The sequence below is a fragment of the Alexandromys fortis genome, unplaced genomic scaffold (assembly GCF_014885135.2).
Source record: "Alexandromys fortis isolate MF-2015 unplaced genomic scaffold, M_Fortis_MF-2015_v1.1 scaffold_384, whole genome shotgun sequence".
NCBI lineage: Eukaryota > Metazoa > Chordata > Mammalia > Rodentia > Cricetidae > Alexandromys > Alexandromys fortis.
Genome location: NW_026068264.1, coordinates 317,074 through 335,307, shown reverse-complemented (window position 1 = coordinate 335,307; position 18,234 = coordinate 317,074). Strand labels below are relative to the sequence as shown.

The following is an 18,234-nucleotide window of genomic DNA, read 5'->3' as shown; positions in this document are numbered from 1 at the left end:
ACTTCCTGTTTGGTTGTCCTGCCTATACTTCCTGCCTGGCTACTGGCCAATCAGTATTTATTTAAAACACAATTGACAGAATACAGACAATTCTACTACACTACTTCCCCTTCTTTTTTTTTTAAATAAAGAAAAATATCCATAGTCCATTTTGGAAGCAATGTGGGTGTAGTATTCCAGGCTAATTCCTGCTGGTTGGGGGCACTGATAATCTTATGGGGACCTAAAGAAAATTTAGAATTATGATCAAGTCCTGACTGTATTATCCTGTGAGTCTTGATCATCTCAGGCAGCAGTCTTGAATCTGTTCTGGATGTAGAACTCAGACATCCAGGCCATCTGTTCCAACTGGAGATTTCTCAGGTGGTCTTCCTTGATCGAACCTGATTTTTCTTAACTCACAATGAATCCACAGCTTCTCATTTTCTATGGAAACAAAAGCAAAATCTCTTCTCCAAAGTAACATACCTTTTGACTTCAATTTCGAAGTCAAGGTATTTTCAAAATACCTATATTGGATTAATTCAGCAGCATTTATAAGCAAATATCTTTTAGCAGCTTTTGCTCCTTCTTCACCATTCAAACAATTCAAAGAGAGCATAATAATACAGTATCAAGATTCTCTGTGTATTTTTCATCTTTACATAGCTTTATTTTAACCTCCATTTCTTTTATTTTTACTTTTTGGCTTTTTGAGACAGGTTCTCTGTGTCTGGTTATTCTGGAACTCACTCTGTAGACCAGGCTGTCCTTGAACTCACAGAGATCTTTCTGCCTCTATCTCCCAGGTATTAGGATTAAAGCTGTGTGCCAATGAACCCAAGTACTCTTTTTTATTTTACGGACTTTAACCTCTTTATTCACTCTCCCAAACTTGCATATATTCTTAACACACTGTAAACCATTTAGAGGTTTTCTTCATCTTTAACTCTCTCTTTACTGTATAAATCTCTCTCTCTCTCATTCAGACCATGTGAGTTTTTAATTTACTAAGCAATATGGGTGGGATTAAAGCTGTGGCTTTGACAGCTGGACCCAGCCCATTCCTTAGCTTTATGTGATTCCAGCTTCATGTTGAAAGTACTGGCTGTAGCCATGTTTATTGCCACAACTCTATTATGTTTCAAGGTCCCTGCCATAAAGCAAGCTGCAGCAGTGTGCTCAAAAAACACACTCAAATACTCCCTAGCTGGACTGCCTGCCTGAAAGAGTCAGAGTTTGCCCTGGCAAGATGGCCTAGAAAGCCATAATTTAAAACAGCATAGCTTTTTTCCTGCTATCACTGAACACCAACAAGCATGCAGTCAGCTTTTATCAACACCATTTAAGTGTTTTGTGGCAGGACCTATTAAGGAGCTGCAGAGTTTTGCAGCTAAAGCTGAGTCAGGAAGCCTCTCTTAAATGAGAGCTTTCGCCTCTAGGAAGCAGAGCAGATCCAATAAATTGCTGCTACCAAGAAGCCATGCTTTACACTATTCTTTATTGTCTAGAATTACTTCCCATACTCTCTCAGGTTTTATGTGGATGCAGTTGTCCATGTGGGTGCCATTCTGTAGCAAGAGGGAATGTTTGTTGGGGTTTCTGTCTTGTCCAGTTCTCACAGCCGGTAAGCCCCAAAGAAAATTACACAGTGGTCTCCATAAGCTATAAAAGTAATTAGCCCATTAGCTCAGGCTTCTTATTAACTATTGCAATGTATATTAACCCATTATTCTTATTTATGTTAGCCACATAGCTCGGTACCTTTTTCAGTGGAGCAGATCACATCCTGATTCCTCCGTGGTCTAGACAGGACTGTGGAAAGAACTTCCTTCTTCCCAGAATACTCCTGTTCTCATTGCCCCACCTCTACTTCCTGTTTAGTTGTCCCGCCTATACTTCTTGACTGGCAACTAGCCAATCAGTATTTATTTAAAACATGATTGACAGAATACAGAGGATTCTCCCATACCACATATTTAAAGTGATTTAAAATTCCATGATATAAAAATGAAGATATACTTAATGAGAATATACACTTATGGGATGCAGGTTTAAAATTGCAAACATAATTTCTCAATGATTTCTTCAAGTGTTGTTTATAATCATCAACTTCTTTTTTGTCAGGGTTTCATGATGGATTTGACATCCCATCAAGGACGTGTTGGTAATGTTCTACAGTTAGGAAGTCGAATCATTGGAAAAGGAAAATTATCAGAAGATGAGGAAACTGAAGTGCAAGAACAAATGAATCTCTTAAATTCAAGATGGGAGTGCCTCAGGGTAGCCAGCATGGAAAAACAAAGCAAGTAAGTTGTGTGTATATGTGTGTGTGTGCATGTGTGTGTTGAACATATTAGGCAAGGACTTTATCTTTGAGCAATATCTTTAGCATTTTGTATTTTGAGACAGGGTCTGACCAAACTTCCAAAGATAACCTAGAACTTATTATGAAGCTAAATTTGATGTTGCAATTGCAATTTTCTGCCTCAACCTTCAGAGTGACTAGTATTATAAGTGTGATCCTTTATAAACTGCTTCCATGTGAATCCTTATTGGTTTATAATAAACGATAATTTCAGTATTACATGCCTGAAATATTAGCTAATTAGAAGGCCAAGGCAGGTGGTGATCATCAGCAATATACTGACATCCTGTCATTGAAAAAAATATTTTTGTATAGTTATTTATTTTCATTTTATGTGTATGAGTGTTTGTTTGTATGACTGTATGTGCAACTAGTATATACTTAATGTCTTCAGCATGCAGAAGAGGACATCAGAACCACTAGAACTAGAATTACAGATGTTTCTAAGTTGCCATAGGGGTCCTTTGATCTGAACCCTAGTACAATGTAGGAGTAGCAGCAAGTTCTCTTAAGTTAACCACTGATCCATCAGGGGTGTCAAGGACTGTGAAGGTCCATTAAAAAAAAACTGGCAAGTTTTAGCTTCTTTGCTATAATTTTGATATAATTTGATACCTTAATCTGATTCTCAACCTAAGGCATATAAGACTTTTCAGTTTTGTCTTGTATTCTGAGTTGTTATAGTTGTATTTTCCATGTCTTCACTGTAATGGTATACTCTTTAGCAAGTGTAGTACAGATACTGAGTAGATAGATTACTATCTACATAACTAAGCTTTGCAGAATTGTCAAAATTTTATCTATTTAATATTTTAACACTTTCTACAAAAGTTATAGTATGAATGGAGAAGCCATAAAACCACATGAAAACTCATGTGCATAAAATCCTTGATGAGAAATGGGTGACAGGAACCTTCTCTTCTGAAGCATCACTCAAAGCATTACTCATCTATTCATGCATATACTCATGGAGACAAGTTTCTCAATTGTGTGTGAAAAATTCTCATTCAAACACAGTGTGGCTTTGGATCAGTTTAAGAATATATCTGACTTATTGAAAAAAAGATATTTTAAGAAATTTCTGAAAATTGCCTATTTCTTACAAAGGTAACAAGCAGAGTTCATCATTCTGCGTGTGTTGCTCTGATTTATATTGTTTGGTGTGTGTATCCATGTAAAGCCTAGAGAGACAAGCTAGATTTATATTTCAATGGCAAGAAATGAAGTGCCAATGGTAGATTTGAATATATTAAGATAAGGAAATTGTCCCACTGCCTTAAGTTTACTTAGCTGTTGTTTATGAAGTTATTTATTTATTTATTTATTTATTTGTTTGTTTGTTTATTTTTTATTGAAAAAAATTTCCGCCTCCTCCCAGCCTCCCATATCCCTTCCCTCCTTTCACTTCTCTCCCCCTCCCCCCACTCCTCTCCCCCTCCCTCTCCAGTCTGAAGAGCAGTCAGGGTTCCCTGCCCTGTGGAAAGTCCAAAGTCCTCCCCCCTCCATCCTGGACTAGGAAGGTGAACATCCAAACTGGCTAGGCTCCCACAAAGCCAGAACATGAAGTAGGATCAAAACCCAGTGCCATTGTACTTGGTTTCTCAGCAGCCCTCATTGACCGCCATATTCAGAGAGTCCGGTTTTATCCCATGTTTTTTCAGTGACAGTCCAGCTGGCCTTGGTGAGCTCACAATAGATCAGCCCCACTGTCTCCGTGGGTGGGTACACCCCTTGTGGTTCTGACTTCTTTGCTCATGTTGTCCCTCCTTCTGCTCCTCATTGGGACATTGGGAGCTCAGTCGGGTGCTCCAGTGTGGGTCTCTGTCTCTATCTCCATCCATCGCCAGATGAAGTTTTAAAGCCTTAAAATAGAACCATGAAACTTGTGAGATATGCTGGGAGGATTTCTGTGCCAGTGCTAAATTAAGGTGTGGCAACAGGGAGGTAGAAAACATATTTTGTGCTCAATTTGTTTGAAAGAATAAGTAAGGCATAAATTATAATAGAAAATTTCACAACTATATATTCCAAGCCAGAATATAGACAGAATATATTAGTATCTACACATTAACAATGATTGCCCTGTTGTTATCAGTGTAATTATTTTAATGAACACTAGCAGTAAAAGTTATCATCAAGCCAGCTATCCCTAAACTACCACAGGAAAATATTTTATTCCATATATTTGTCACCATAAGTTATAGGACAGAGAGCTGTCAAATTTTAGTCAGATGTCCACAGTTTGTAGGGTAGGGATCCTATTTGCAATGTAACCATGGGAGCCTCAAAAACTTGATTATCTCAAAAAGCCACCCTCATATGCACCACCCTCCCTATAGTCACATGCATCTTCTTTTTATAAATAATTCCTTTTTTTTCAAGAAGAAAACAATGTGATATATGCTACTTGTAATAACTAATTAATTATACTTTGAGACTGACTTGCAAGAAAATATAAATTCAACCTAGATTTAAAATTCCATGTATTTTATTATACCATTTACAAAAATGTTCATTTGCATCCTTCTAGATGATTTGAATCCTAAAATGACAACATTACTCCCTATCTACAATTGGTAACAAGAACAACAGCAAAAAAAGCATTATTTAAATTTTAGAAAATATTTTAGGGGTTTTGTTTTCTTCATCTTTTTAGATGATTATAAAAAATGCAAGGTTGACTCCCAATTTTCTGAGCAACTGCCACACTGATTTGATATTTTCTTTTATGATTCCTCTCCTTTCCAAATCTCAACTTTGATGGCAGTAAATCAACTCTGTGAAAGCTACACAGCAATATTGTTAAGACATAAGGTAATAAAGCATTTAATAATCACTAATCTGATAATTTTTCTGAACACATCTCTAAAAGCACTTTTTGGGATTCAAAGAAAAAAACAAAATGCCACTGATTTTAAAATGAAACAGGATACTGCATGCTGACATTCTTGAGCTAGAAATCTGTTGAAAAATGAGCTAAATGATCTTTGTTTTGTTTGGGTTTTGTACCGTGTAATACCCCGAGGATAGTAGGAGGCAAGGGATAGAAAGGAAGGAGAAAAAAAACAAAACTTCCAACTGTGGAAGCACAAGAAGACAACTGGCATGGGGACAACAGAAGATTTTCTCCTCTGTGAATAAACTAATTAATTTGATTGAAAAAAAGCAACCTGTAGAGAGCAGAGGAGATTTACTGATATTTCCAGGAGGAATAATAAAGATAAGCACAGCAAGTTCCAAAAGCTTCTATGATAATTGTGATTATGACATGCAGGGAAAAAAAAAACAAACCTTTGTGATAGTTAAAGGAAAGTGAAAGCAAGTCAGTAAGGGGACCAAGAGAAGTTATGTCACGGTTAACATCATGAGCAGGAGGAGAGATATGAATGGTATCTGGATTCAACATAAGGAATAAAATAAAAATTATTATAAATTACCATAATTACTTTGAATGGAGAGAAATATGTCTTTATAAATACTGGACATATTTCTCACCAATTAATTAACATATTGCATATTTAATGAGATTATACCTACAGATGTAATCCTTAAATTGAATTTTAAAGCAGTGAACATCATAACATGCGTGATGGCAAACTCCTTGTTTTCATTGCATTTAGTATTTATTTATTTACTATACATTCTGTTTTTAGATTTATATCAATTTGGAAAGAACAAATATTTTAACTTCCTTTAAAGTTTAAAAACATTGTTGCTAATGTTGCATTCAATCCCTCCATGTTAATTATTTCTTCCACAGGTGATTACTGAAATAGAAAGATTCTGAAAAAGCAAGAATTTGTAATAGGGATAATATCTGATAATCGATAACTTGTTGGTTGGATTATAAATAAGTCTCTGACACATTTTAATATCAAATGAGGTCAAGTACATGTGACCATGATGTTGTTTTTCTAACAATAATGACAACAATGTAGACTAATGGGTCAAAATATCGACATCCATGATTATACTATTATAAAGTATGCCAAGCATAGAGTTTTAATTATAAACAGAAAATTGGAATCTCTAGAATATATATAAACTAGAGTATAGCATTTTTGGAAGAATGCTTTCATCTGAAGATAAATAGCACTAATTATCAAACTAAGTTTTTTCATGCATTTATCCATCTAAATGACATTTATTATCTACTATATTTCCAGTACTGATTTAGTTATCAAAAGACAACTCTGTCTTATGAATATGAAGCCATATATTGTCATGTGATGCTGACAGATGATTGAAAAGGAAAAGAAGGTGTATTCAGAGTGAAACACACTTTAAATTTCAAAACAAGGGATACCTTTCAGATCGAAGGTTATTTACAAATACTAAGCAAAGAATTGTGGGGTACAAGCCATACAAATAGCTCAGTCACTGGGAAAAAAAAACAGGGAGAAATGTTCCAAGGTAGAAGGAAATTAGGTGTAGAAGAGAAACGTGTCCATTTGACCTGTGGTAAATTGATTGTACTCTACTTATAATTAGTACAGATTCAAGTTAAATTAATATGCTGATCAAGATAATCAGGTCTAGTAGAGGTAGACTGCTTTATAAATTAACTCTGAATTTAACTCTTATATATCTGAATTTTATACATATATTTCATGCTTAGTTGACATTTAAGGTATATTAGTCACCTGCTTAAGAATTATTTATCATATATTCACTTATGCCAAACATTTTACCACACCTTCCATACTGGTGAAATTATCCACCAAGATGGGTTTCTATTATTATATAAGTAAATATGATTGCAGAGTGTCAATAATACACATACCTGTAGAAGAATGTTTAAATTTAAATTTTAAAAATTACAGTCATATTTTTGTTATAATTTATTTATTTTACATTCCAATCAGAGTTTCCCTCTCTTCCTCTCCTCCCATTCTCTCTCCCTACCCCCTATATTTGCACCCACAAATCCACTCCTCCATTTCTGTTTCAGAAAGACAGGTCTCCCATGAGTATCAACATAACATGGCATATCATGTTGCTTTAAGACTAAGCACCTCCCCATGTCTTCAAGTTGGGCAAGGTAACCCAGTATGAGGAGTAGGATTGTAAGAAGCATAAAGAGTTGGAGACGGCCTCTGTTCCCACTGTTAGAAGTCCCACAAGATGACAAAGCTACACAACAGTAAGATATATGTAGAGTGCCCAGGTCAGTCCTATGCAGCCCCCCTGGTTGCCAGTTCTGTCTCTGTGAGGCCCTATGAGCACAGCTTAGTTGGTTCTGTGCATTTTCTTGTGGTTCTCTTGCCCTCTCTGGATCTTCCAATTCTTTGCTCCCCTTTTGAATATTCCCTGAGCTCTGACTAATGTTTGGCTGTTGGTCTGCAACTGTTTCCATTAGTTGTTGGATGAAAGCCCTCTTATGCCAACTGGACTAGACACCAATCTCTGAGTAGAACAGAATATCATTAGGCATCATCACATTGTCATTTTCCCCTCTAGTCATGTTTGGATCTATCCTAGGTCTCTGGGTCATGCAGCCTGTAAGTCCTGGTGAAAGGCATGTCAATGGTGGCTTCATTCTTCTGGTATGAGTTTTAGACTACACTGGTAATTGATTGGCCACTCCCTCAATCTCTAGAACACTCTTACCCCAGCATAGCCCATAGACAGGACAGACTGTAGTTCAAAGGTTATTTGACAGAATTGGCGTCCCAGTCTCTGCACTTGTATTGCCTAGTCACAGGAGAAGGCCAGTTCAGGCTACATGCCTGTTATTGCTAGGAAATTTAGTTTGGGTCATCCTCATAGACTCTTGGGAGATTCCCTTGTTCCAGGGTTCTGAACTAACTCCGAAATGACCCCCTTTTCCAGTCATCTCTTTCAGTGCTTTCCTCCTCCATCTCCCCAACCTGATCACTTATTTTCCCATCCCCACTCACCTGCAGTTCACTCACAAAATATCTTAATAGTTGTCTGTGTTTTGTAGTTGCATCTGCAAATTTGCTGATCTACTTTGTGTTTCATCAGGAAGACTGCATTGCACCTTTACTATCGGAGGCCATGGAAATATACAGCATATGGCAACTGATGATTCAGGTGTCGACCCACTTTATTTCTTCCCTGGAATAGCTTTGGGTGTTTTCCCACTGCTTGTGTTTTTGTCTCATGAAAATATTCCATCTGCTGGTCGCATATATCTGTGGGTGGTCAAGAGGATGACTTTTTGTTTAGCTATATAGTTTTGAAGTATAGAATATATACTGAGACATGCTTCATAACTGGATCTATTTGTCCCACAAGGACTCTGGACACTTAACAGCCTGCCTTGTTCTTTTGCTGAGATTAACTGCCCATAATTAGCTGCCTTTCACCTCAGAGCAAGTTGAAACTAGACTAAAGGATTTTTGTAAATAGATCATAAGTTTGAAACCTTACAGCTATGTACAAGGTCAGAGCCACAGATGTCCAACCAAGGTTACTAAGGAAAGTATGTCAATTCCTTGCTTGCCAGTCTACTAACAATAGAACTATGTCTCCAAGTTTTTCTTGGGCACTGTGCCCCCCACCAATCTGGTCGTGGTCTAGCTCCTCTGTCCTTGGGATCTTATATTGCCATGGCAATGGCTCAGTTCCCTAATTTTGTACCCTAGAAATGTGATTTTGACGAATGAGAAGGCAACTCTTATGATTTATTTGTCACTTCAAGGATCCTGAAAAATAAGAGTTCTTAGAATAGTATAAGCTAGAGAAAGAAGCTTGGATGAACTAGCAGTAGGACAGGACTAATAGAGTGAAATCAGAACAACAAAGAAGCTGGTGTAGAAAAGTACATAGTAAAGAATTCATTTCACCTCAGATTTCTCCTAATCCCTACACTCACTGTAAGCCTTTTTCTGAAATCTGAAGGCGCACTGAAGCTGGAACTCAGAGGCCTCTGGTATGATCCCATAATTTATTTGGATAAGAATCTTTCAAAGCTCCTTTATTATGTTACTGCTACTGTTTGAACTTATGTTTTCAAAATGTAAATGAATTTGTTTACATTGTATCTTTAATCTTGCTCTGGATACTAAATGATTATTAGTTTCTTTACAAAATTATTCTACATATTTTTCTTTTAATTTTATTTTGTTTGAGTATGTCATCCATGAATATAATCCTTTGATCACATTGACCTATCATTCTTTCCCTTCACACTTCCTTCTGTATTCTAGCCATGTTTTCTTCCCAACTTCACATACATTTTTAAAAATCCACTTAATTTGCCAGAACATATATAGGTGTAGAGCTATCAGTAGAACATAGGCAAATTATTAGTGACTGCATCTAAAGAAAATGGGTTTTCTCCAAATGGGCAATGGCTTCTCAGGTAGGGGTGTGATATTGTGAGCCACTCCCATATCTATACTGGAATTTTTACTGGCTTGATCTTACAGAGACTTTGTACATGCAATCATAACCACTGTGACCTCATGTGTGCAATGGCCCTCACATGGCCAGAAAACACTGTTTCATGACTACTACCTCTACTACCTCTGACCCCTACTTTTTCTAACTCCTCATCTGGCATGATCCTTGAGTCTTGGGGAGAGGGATTACAGACATTAAATAATTGCCAAGCAGGACATATAGGATCATAAAATGTGTCAAAGAATTAAAAACTGATATGTTATTTTGCTCTTAAAATCATATAGAAAAAAACTCTATTTCTCATATACCATTACCTGGGAAAATAAATTTAGTACAGTTTTATTGTAGTGTTTAGGTTGGAACCTTTATTATCACTTGTTTGAAGGGGAATGGCGTAGGTAGATTCTTTTATAAATATCTATAGTAAGATTGTACAATAAACAGTAGACCATTTAAATAGTGAAATATAATGGCAAGTATGAAAATTAGCAGTACTGTTGAGGACTTTAAGTGGCTTGGTCTCCATTTTGTTCCCTAGTACAAAACTGTTGTGTAGTCATTGGTGCAAAAGGTATTACCAAAAGGGAAGTTAGAGTTTCAGTTTTTGAAGGAAAAGACTCTTCATATAATTTTTAGGGTAGCACTTCCTTATTTCATTCCCAAACAGAAACACCCATAGTAGTGCTCTCTAAAGAGGGCTACCTTCCTGTGCCATGCATCGCTTAAAGATTTTATAAAGGATGCCAAGGACTTGAAATGAAGATAATCTGCTTATTAAAATGAGAAAGTATGAGAGGATAGGAGGCACACTTTCAGAAATTGAAAAAGGGGAGCAAAAGGATATTGGTGCCACCTGTAATACTGGTAAAGGTGACAGAATAGGAATAACAATGATGGTGGTTATCTTATAAAATTTATAGACATCACTTGCATCTGGATACTCATTTTGAAGGACATATTCTTGGGGCATTCATTGTGCTTTAATGAATATTATAAATCATAGTAGATTAAAATAGTGCTATGTATAACATGACCTATTTATTACTAATATGCAACAAGAAAATCTATGTATAAATTTGTATATTATTAATACATTTATTTTTANTGGGCATGCTTGTCTTCTACTTTTGTTTATTTTATTTTTAAAGTTCTTTTTTTTTCTTATTTTAAAGTACTGTTTGCCTGCTTGAACTTAAAATGTACCATGTTTTCTGATTTCTACACATAAAATTCTCTACCTCTTGTACATATGTGGTCATTTATAGCATAGTCATAGTTTTTAAGGCAAAACTATTAGTATCATAAGTAAAGTTCATGCTAAGGAATTATAATTTCCACTTTAATGAAGAGATCGTACAATCCCTGTTAATACCAACTTCAATCAAAACATATGACTTCTGTTTCTATTTTTCATCATTATAAAAAGTATCATAGAAAATGGGAATATATATCCATATCTATATCTATATATGGATTCATAAAAACAGTCATATACAAACAGACACATACACACACTATACAGATACGAGATATGACAGCAAAGCAGGCTGTGACAGGAAAATCAGCTGAGTTCCCTCTTTTCCATTTCTACAAACAGCCCTGCCCAATGACTCAAGAAATACTTTGTTATGCTATGTGCTAAGTTTAAGGGATGCTACCCTGATTTTAAGTGTGTAGCAGTCTAGGAATTTTTAATTTCCATTTTATAGAAAGTATTATAAATAATAAATGGTACATCTTTTTAGTAATCATTGCCTATTTTCATGATACTTACAGAATTTATCTAACTTTACATATCCATTATAAAATAATTTGAAATATATAGCAATCTAACCATTTGTGTTATATTTTACAAATAAAAGTTAAAAGAAAATATATAGACTTGATAAATCCTGGAGTAGTTCAATTCAAAATTGTGAAGATCAAGCATTTATGAAGGCAGCTTCTGTGGAAATTTCCTGAAGTTCATGATTATCTTCCTATATATGGTTCTTTCTTTTCCATATATAGTTCTTAGGAAAGAAATACAGCCAGTAAAATGATGTAACATATTCTGAATTTATAGATTAGAAAAGACCCACCAGTGATGTTCAATTGTTATGTGTTACATGCGAGACATCATCCCATAGTTTAAGCTGACAATAAAACCTAAAGACACTGAATTTTTTGATTGCATGCTTTGCTTTCAAAGGAATGCCATTTAGTGACTGAAATCATACTAATGAAATTGAAAATTTATTTACTTACTAACAAATGATACCTTGAAAATCTTAGCAAAATAGTTGTGTTGGGTAGATTATATAGTCTTAATTTTAGCTAAACATTTACTTACATGCAACTAGAAGCTCCTAAAAAACTTTTTTATGCTTAAAGTATAGTTAAGTTACCCATTTGTCAGTTATTCCCTTCATTGTCTATTAGGAAATTTATCAAATGAGATGTTTCACTTTGGATTTTATTCATATTATCATAAAGTTGAACTAGGATAATTCATGCCATTAATGATTCAAGATACAAAGATATGGATTAGAAATCTGACATGGTTCAACCTTACACTTTAACAGTGCAATCAGAATTTGTGGTGTCTCCAGCCAGAGACTCAAATAAACAACCAGCACTGAAAATAGCCTTATTGTTCTCAGAGTAGTCATTTACACCCTTTAGACTTCAACCACTGGACCCCACAAATGGCCATATTTGAAAGACTAAATCACTGTTGGGTATAAGAACTAATATAAACCACATGCATGGAGACAGGTGATTTATGAAACTTCATATTTATTTATGTTTATCTACCTATAAATTGCTTATACTATAGAAGACAACATTTACAAAATAGGAAGTTTAACTACTTACCATTTGACTTTGAAATATACTTATACCTTGAACAGCAAATTATATTAACCATATATCTGACAATAGAAGTATTCTTGAAATCAATCTTATTGATGCATGTCATTATACTAGCCATATTAGCAGTGAAACAAAGTATTTCAGGCAGTAGCCACATGTGGAACTTCAACATATATAAATTAATAAATATAATATACCACATAAACAGACTGAAAGACAAAAATCAAGCAATAATATCACTATATTCAGAAAAGACTTCAACTAGGTCGAACATCCTTTCATGATAAAGTCTTAGAGAGATTAGGGACATACCTCACCATAATAAAGGCAATTTATAGTCTGTGTTTAATGATCTAAAGGGTTGAATGGTATTTGCACCAATGAAAACTATTGAATTCTTAACAGACTTTCGATATTGTCAGGATCATCTTTTGGCCTTCATAAATTTATCATATTTCTAATATATTCTTATTTATATATCCTCAATCTTTTTGTGAATTAATTGACAACTTGAAAAAAATGAAAGTGAGGGTAATGAAAACTCTTTTCTGTGAGTGATAGATTTTCACTTTGTAAATTTGACAGTTTTTTCAAATATATCCCTATCTTTAGATATTACTAATCTAAATGTTAGTAATTTTATTAATGTTAGTAATGTTTTTTTTGTCATGGGAAAAATGTTTATTTTGAAATTATTTTAGTTTAGAAATACAAAACCTCTTGGGGAGGGAAGAAGGAAAGGAAAACACAAAGTATACAGGCAACTTTTTACTTCATAAGCTTCTCACACCCTCGTTTGCTCCTAGTTCCCTCGAAGAGAAAGCATTCAGCCACCCACAATAATGTTATTAATAGGGATATGGATCAGTTTCACAAAGAAGCCAATGAATCCCATGATAGCAAATCCTATGGCTGTGGCCATGGCAATCTTCTGGAATTCTTTTCTGTCGGGTTTGGTGCATCTTTTAACCAGCCGAATTGAGTCCTTTACAAACTGCCGACTTGGCTCAACAAACTGCATTACCTGATCCATGACTGATTGCGGGACGGCGACTTGAGGAGGCAAAGACACGTAGCTTAGGAGAGGACTGTAATGTTAGTAATGTTACTTGAAAATATTAAAACATCTCATTACAATTATGCCTTTATTTGGTCCATATTGTAATTTCCATGGGCAAAAGATTCAAATATTAACAATTGTATATGGTTCAAATTAATAAAATGTTTTCCTTATAATAGAGTGAAATGATTCAAGGTTAAGAGCACAGAATTAGGTCATAGCATACACTGCTGTATTTTGAAAAAAAAAAAATGTCACTTAAAGCAAGGGCCTTTGGGGTCTTTGTACTCATCCAGAGTTTGAGAAATTGTTAAGTTATTTCTCTAGAACTCACCTTAAAAGCAGTTGCATTGATTTTCATTAAGAAAGAATCTTACCTGTATCCTTGTACAGAGTCTAATTTATGAGATGACAATACTGGTTTCACCCAGAGAAGCTTTTTATATTTCAAGCTCAAACTTGTGATATTTTCTTTTTTATTTATTCTTCTCTCACATATTACCTCCCAACTGCAGCTTTCCCTCCTTTCTCTCCTCCCACCCTCCTATTTCCCTCTCTCCCAGATCCACTTCTCCTTTCCGTTTAGAGAAGGGGAGCCTTTCAGGGATATCAACCAGACATGGAATAACAAGACTATGTACATCCCGTAATATTAAGACTCAATGAGGCAACTCAGTAAAAAAAAAAAAAAAAAAAAAAAAAAAAAAAAGTGTCCGAAAAGCAGGCAAAAAAGTCAAAGACAGCCCCTATTCCTACTGTTAGGAGTCCCACAAAACAGCTAGCTACACAGTCATAAGAAATGTGTAGAGGACCTAGGTCAGATACATACAGGCTCCCTGATTGCTTGTTCAGTCTCTGATCTCCTAAGGGACCTGGTTAGTTGATTCTGTGGGTCACTTGCTTGTGGTGTCCTTGACTCCTATAAACCTTTCTTGCCCTCTTCTGCATGATTCCCTAAACACTACCTAATCAAACCTGTGAATTCAAAGCAGTATTTTTAGGTGGTGTGTGTGTGTGTGTGTGTGTGCGTGTATGTGTGTGTATGTGTATTTGAGAAATCATACTGAAGATCATGGGTCAGCTAACACAAATGTCTGGCTGCCAGAGTGATAAAAATTGCATAAGGGAATGACGGGAGTTAGGTATAAAGAAAAAAAGGTATAATGCAGTAACTGACAAATTAGAGAATTTGGGGTTGGTATGTGAAATATAATTAAGATTAAAATGAAAGATTTGTGCCATATGGGTAGGCAAGTTTGGTGTTCTCAACATGGTTAGATATTATCAAAGAGTGGTCATGTCTTAAGTTTATGTATGGTATCTAATTATTTTTAACTATTGGCAATAATTGGATTTATTTCCTATTAATGAGGCTATATATATATATATATATATATATATATATATTAGTATTGTCAATATCTAGCCAAGACATGTGGTAAAGAAAAAAAAACAGTACATGGTTAATATAAGTTACTCAGAACATTTTCTATTATGGGATATATTATTCTATGTTTTTTATGTATGTCTAGGCATTATCTTACCATAACCTTTGCTTGCTTTTGTTTTAGATTTATTATAAGGTTAATTTCCAGTTTATATCACATGAAATTTCTATCTTATGGAGCTTAGGTCAGAACTCACTTTTAGGCCATTTATGTTTACTTGGCTCTGTGGCTTGAGATAAGGATAGGGTAAAAATTGAACAGTCATAGCAAAATAAATTCACAGAATCTCCTGTGCATTTCCTGTTGCTTTTTGGAGAGCTTTTATGAGTTGTGTCACAGATCGAAGTTATCTAGAACATTAACCTAGATAATTAATCTAGAACATTAATTACTTCCTCAAAGAACCATCTTTTGTTTCATTTATTCTTTGTAGTGTTTGGGTTTGCTTATTTCAATTTTATAGATTTTATCCTTGAGCTTGTTTATGTCTTGTCATTACTCCTTTTGAGCATGATTTCTTCCTTTTGTTCAGGAGATAGCAGGTGTGATATTAAGTTGCTAATATAAGTTCTCTCCATTTTTTTTTTACTTATGTAGGCACTTAATCCTATGAATTTGCCTCTTAGAATGTATCTTCACTGTGTTCCATAAGTTTGTGTGTGTTATATTTCATTTTCATTTAATTCTAGAAAACCATTTATTTTTTCTTTACCCATAATGATTGTCTTCTCTTATTTTAATTGTTACTTATGTACTTACCTAATTATATTTAAGCTACCTCTTATTAATTACTATCACATAGTTTTCTGCCTAGATATGAAACTCAGTAAGTACTTGCTGAATGAGATATATGTGTATAGATGAAAATAATTAAACATTTTTAAATGCAATTCTTTCTTGCCTAACAATGATGCATTATTAAAACTTTTATTTAAATGAAAGTAGTAATTTGAGATGCTCTTCTTTTGTTCAAATTGTGAGATCTTTAATCTAACCCGAAAAACTAAATAGAAAAAAAATCAAGGAAAGATACTGAGGACCATTATCATAAAATCATTTTATCTGTCATTTCTCAAAAAGACTACAAGAAAGGGAAAGACTTATATTTTATGCTTTTCAGTGCTAAGATGGTATTTATTGTCTAAGATGTTTAACAAATTTACTTTTCTTTTTACTGAAATTTACATTTTATCTCTGTTGCCCATAAAACAAAAATGTTTTTGTCTAATTAATAAGAGTTGATCCATATAGATTTCAGACTTCAGTGTAAATGGATAAATACACCCCTGAAATGCTAGAGGTCAATACATTGTGTAAACTGAATTATTTTTAAAACCCAGTGATATGTATATTTTGTGTTTATAGATAAAATTTTCTGGTAAGGACTCCATTAAACCAAAAAACTAAATTACTAACTCAAGTTATTATTAGCATATTATTGTTTCTAAAACTTCTTTAAACATAGATTTTGTAAAAAACATTTATTTTAAATACTTTCATTTGAGCTGCAAGGGTTTTTTTCTGAATTAATGGATGAAATTGTGTCAACATGTGTTTTCACCTTCTCCACACAGCTTTCTAGTTATGATCAAGGCAGTAATCATGTCTCTCAAGCTAGAAATTGAAGTGAAAATGTCTAAGACATGATTGTAGGGTAAAATGTAGGTAGTAAACGAATGCCTTTTGACTACAAATCTACTACTCAGTCTATTATTTAATGTGTCTTTGAAGGGAAACACTCATTTGTGTATATTTAGGCATAACAAAATATTAAAAATTTTAGTGGTTCAATATCACTGTTAATTTCACAAATCTATATTACAGATTCTATATCAAATGATATAGCTAAATTCCTCTATAGGCTATATACTGCTGGAACCACAAGGTAAAGGAGTCTACCCTTTAGTGTTATTTTTATGTGATATTTAAATGTTTAATAGTTTACCCTGTCCTCTTGTAGAGTGAAAATCCAGGGCAAAAAAAACTTCAGTTTCTTTCAGCTGAAACCTAAAACCAGTTCATTATTAATTCTGTCACATTATGATGGTTGGAAAAAAATAAAAAAAAATTAAATATTTTGATTGAAAACATGACCTACACTTTATTAGAAGAATGGGGTAAAGTTTATCAGTGGTTACTAAGTTATAGTTACATAGGAGAAATAATTTCTCGTGCGCTATTATATACCCATGTGACTACAGATTACAGTAACATACTATTCATTTAAAAGTGTTAGAATAAAGGAATTTAAGAGGTTTGCCATTTAAAACATAAAACCATATGAGGAGATAAAAATATTCAACCATCACACTAAGGCTACCCACCCAGAGCGGTGAGCCTCAAGGTCCCTAGTAAGATAGCCCGGGCACCCTCAGCCTGTGCTCCAGGGGCTCCTGTGCTCTCCTGGATCCTGCACTGCCTGCCCCGTTCTTCCTTCTGTCCCCGGAGGATCATTGGGCTACCAGGCGGCTCTGCTTAGGTGCTGAAGAGTTCCATCTGGACGGGTGAGTGTGTGCTATCCAGGGGCGATTGTCCCGGAAGAGAGCACAAACCCCCCTCCCCCAGCTCCTTCTGCAGGGCTGTCTTTCTTATACACGATCCCCCTCGCCCCCTCCCCCCTCCCAAGCCTGCGTTTTCTGCAAGGTCCTTTGCTCAGGAACAGTTTTCTGCTCCTACACTAAGGCTTCCAACCCAGAGCAGTGAGTGCCTGCCTACATGTCAGGCCTCAAGGACCCCTGAAAGGGAGCACTTGCACCTTCAACTTGTGAGGCAGGATATCCTGTGTTCTACTCATCCCTGCCCTGCCCCCCAAGTTCCTCCTTTTTGTCCACAGGTCATTGGACTACCAGTAGTCCTTGTTTGGGTGCTGAGGAGGTCCAGCTCGACAGGACGGGCACTGCTTCTACACTAAAGAGATACACCCAGAAACTCAGTCACAGCAATGACTGGTCTAAGACACCAGGACTCCCCTGGCTCCATTTGAAAGAGGAGATGGGAAGGCGCCAATGCAAGACTTCCTCCAACAACATGAAAGGCAACATGACATCACCAGAATACAGGGATCCCAAAATAAGAAGAATTGTACACCCTACTCCAGAAGAATTAGAAGAAATCGACTCAAAAGTGAATTATATGAAAATAATAGAAGACCTTAA

General features: G+C 35.2%; 2 protein-coding genes across 2 annotated transcripts in view; one reads left to right on the top strand and one right to left on the bottom strand.

The window, feature by feature from the left end:
- The window catches only part of LOC126494487 (dystrophin-like), a 449,593-nt gene that overhangs the window by 162,771 nt on the left and 268,588 nt on the right, over positions 1-18,234 (top strand). Inside the window, exon 6 of the mRNA XM_050131854.1 lies at positions 2,107-2,288. Coding sequence (XP_049987811.1) covers positions 2,107-2,288 — 182 coding nt within the window. The remainder of the gene's footprint in view (positions 1-2,106; positions 2,289-18,234) is intronic.
- Positions 13,327-13,655, bottom strand: LOC126494486 (protein transport protein Sec61 subunit gamma). The gene has a single exon (XM_050131853.1). It carries the CDS (start codon positions 13,602-13,604, stop codon positions 13,398-13,400), a length of 207 nt encoding a protein of 68 aa, XP_049987810.1. The 5' UTR covers positions 13,605-13,655; the 3' UTR covers positions 13,327-13,397.

Bases quoted from the DNA above. Each gene is read 5' to 3' on its own strand.
- LOC126494486 (XM_050131853.1), bottom strand. From the start codon at position 13,604: ATGGATCAGGTAATGCAGTTTGTTGAGCCAAGTCGGCAGTTTGTAAAG.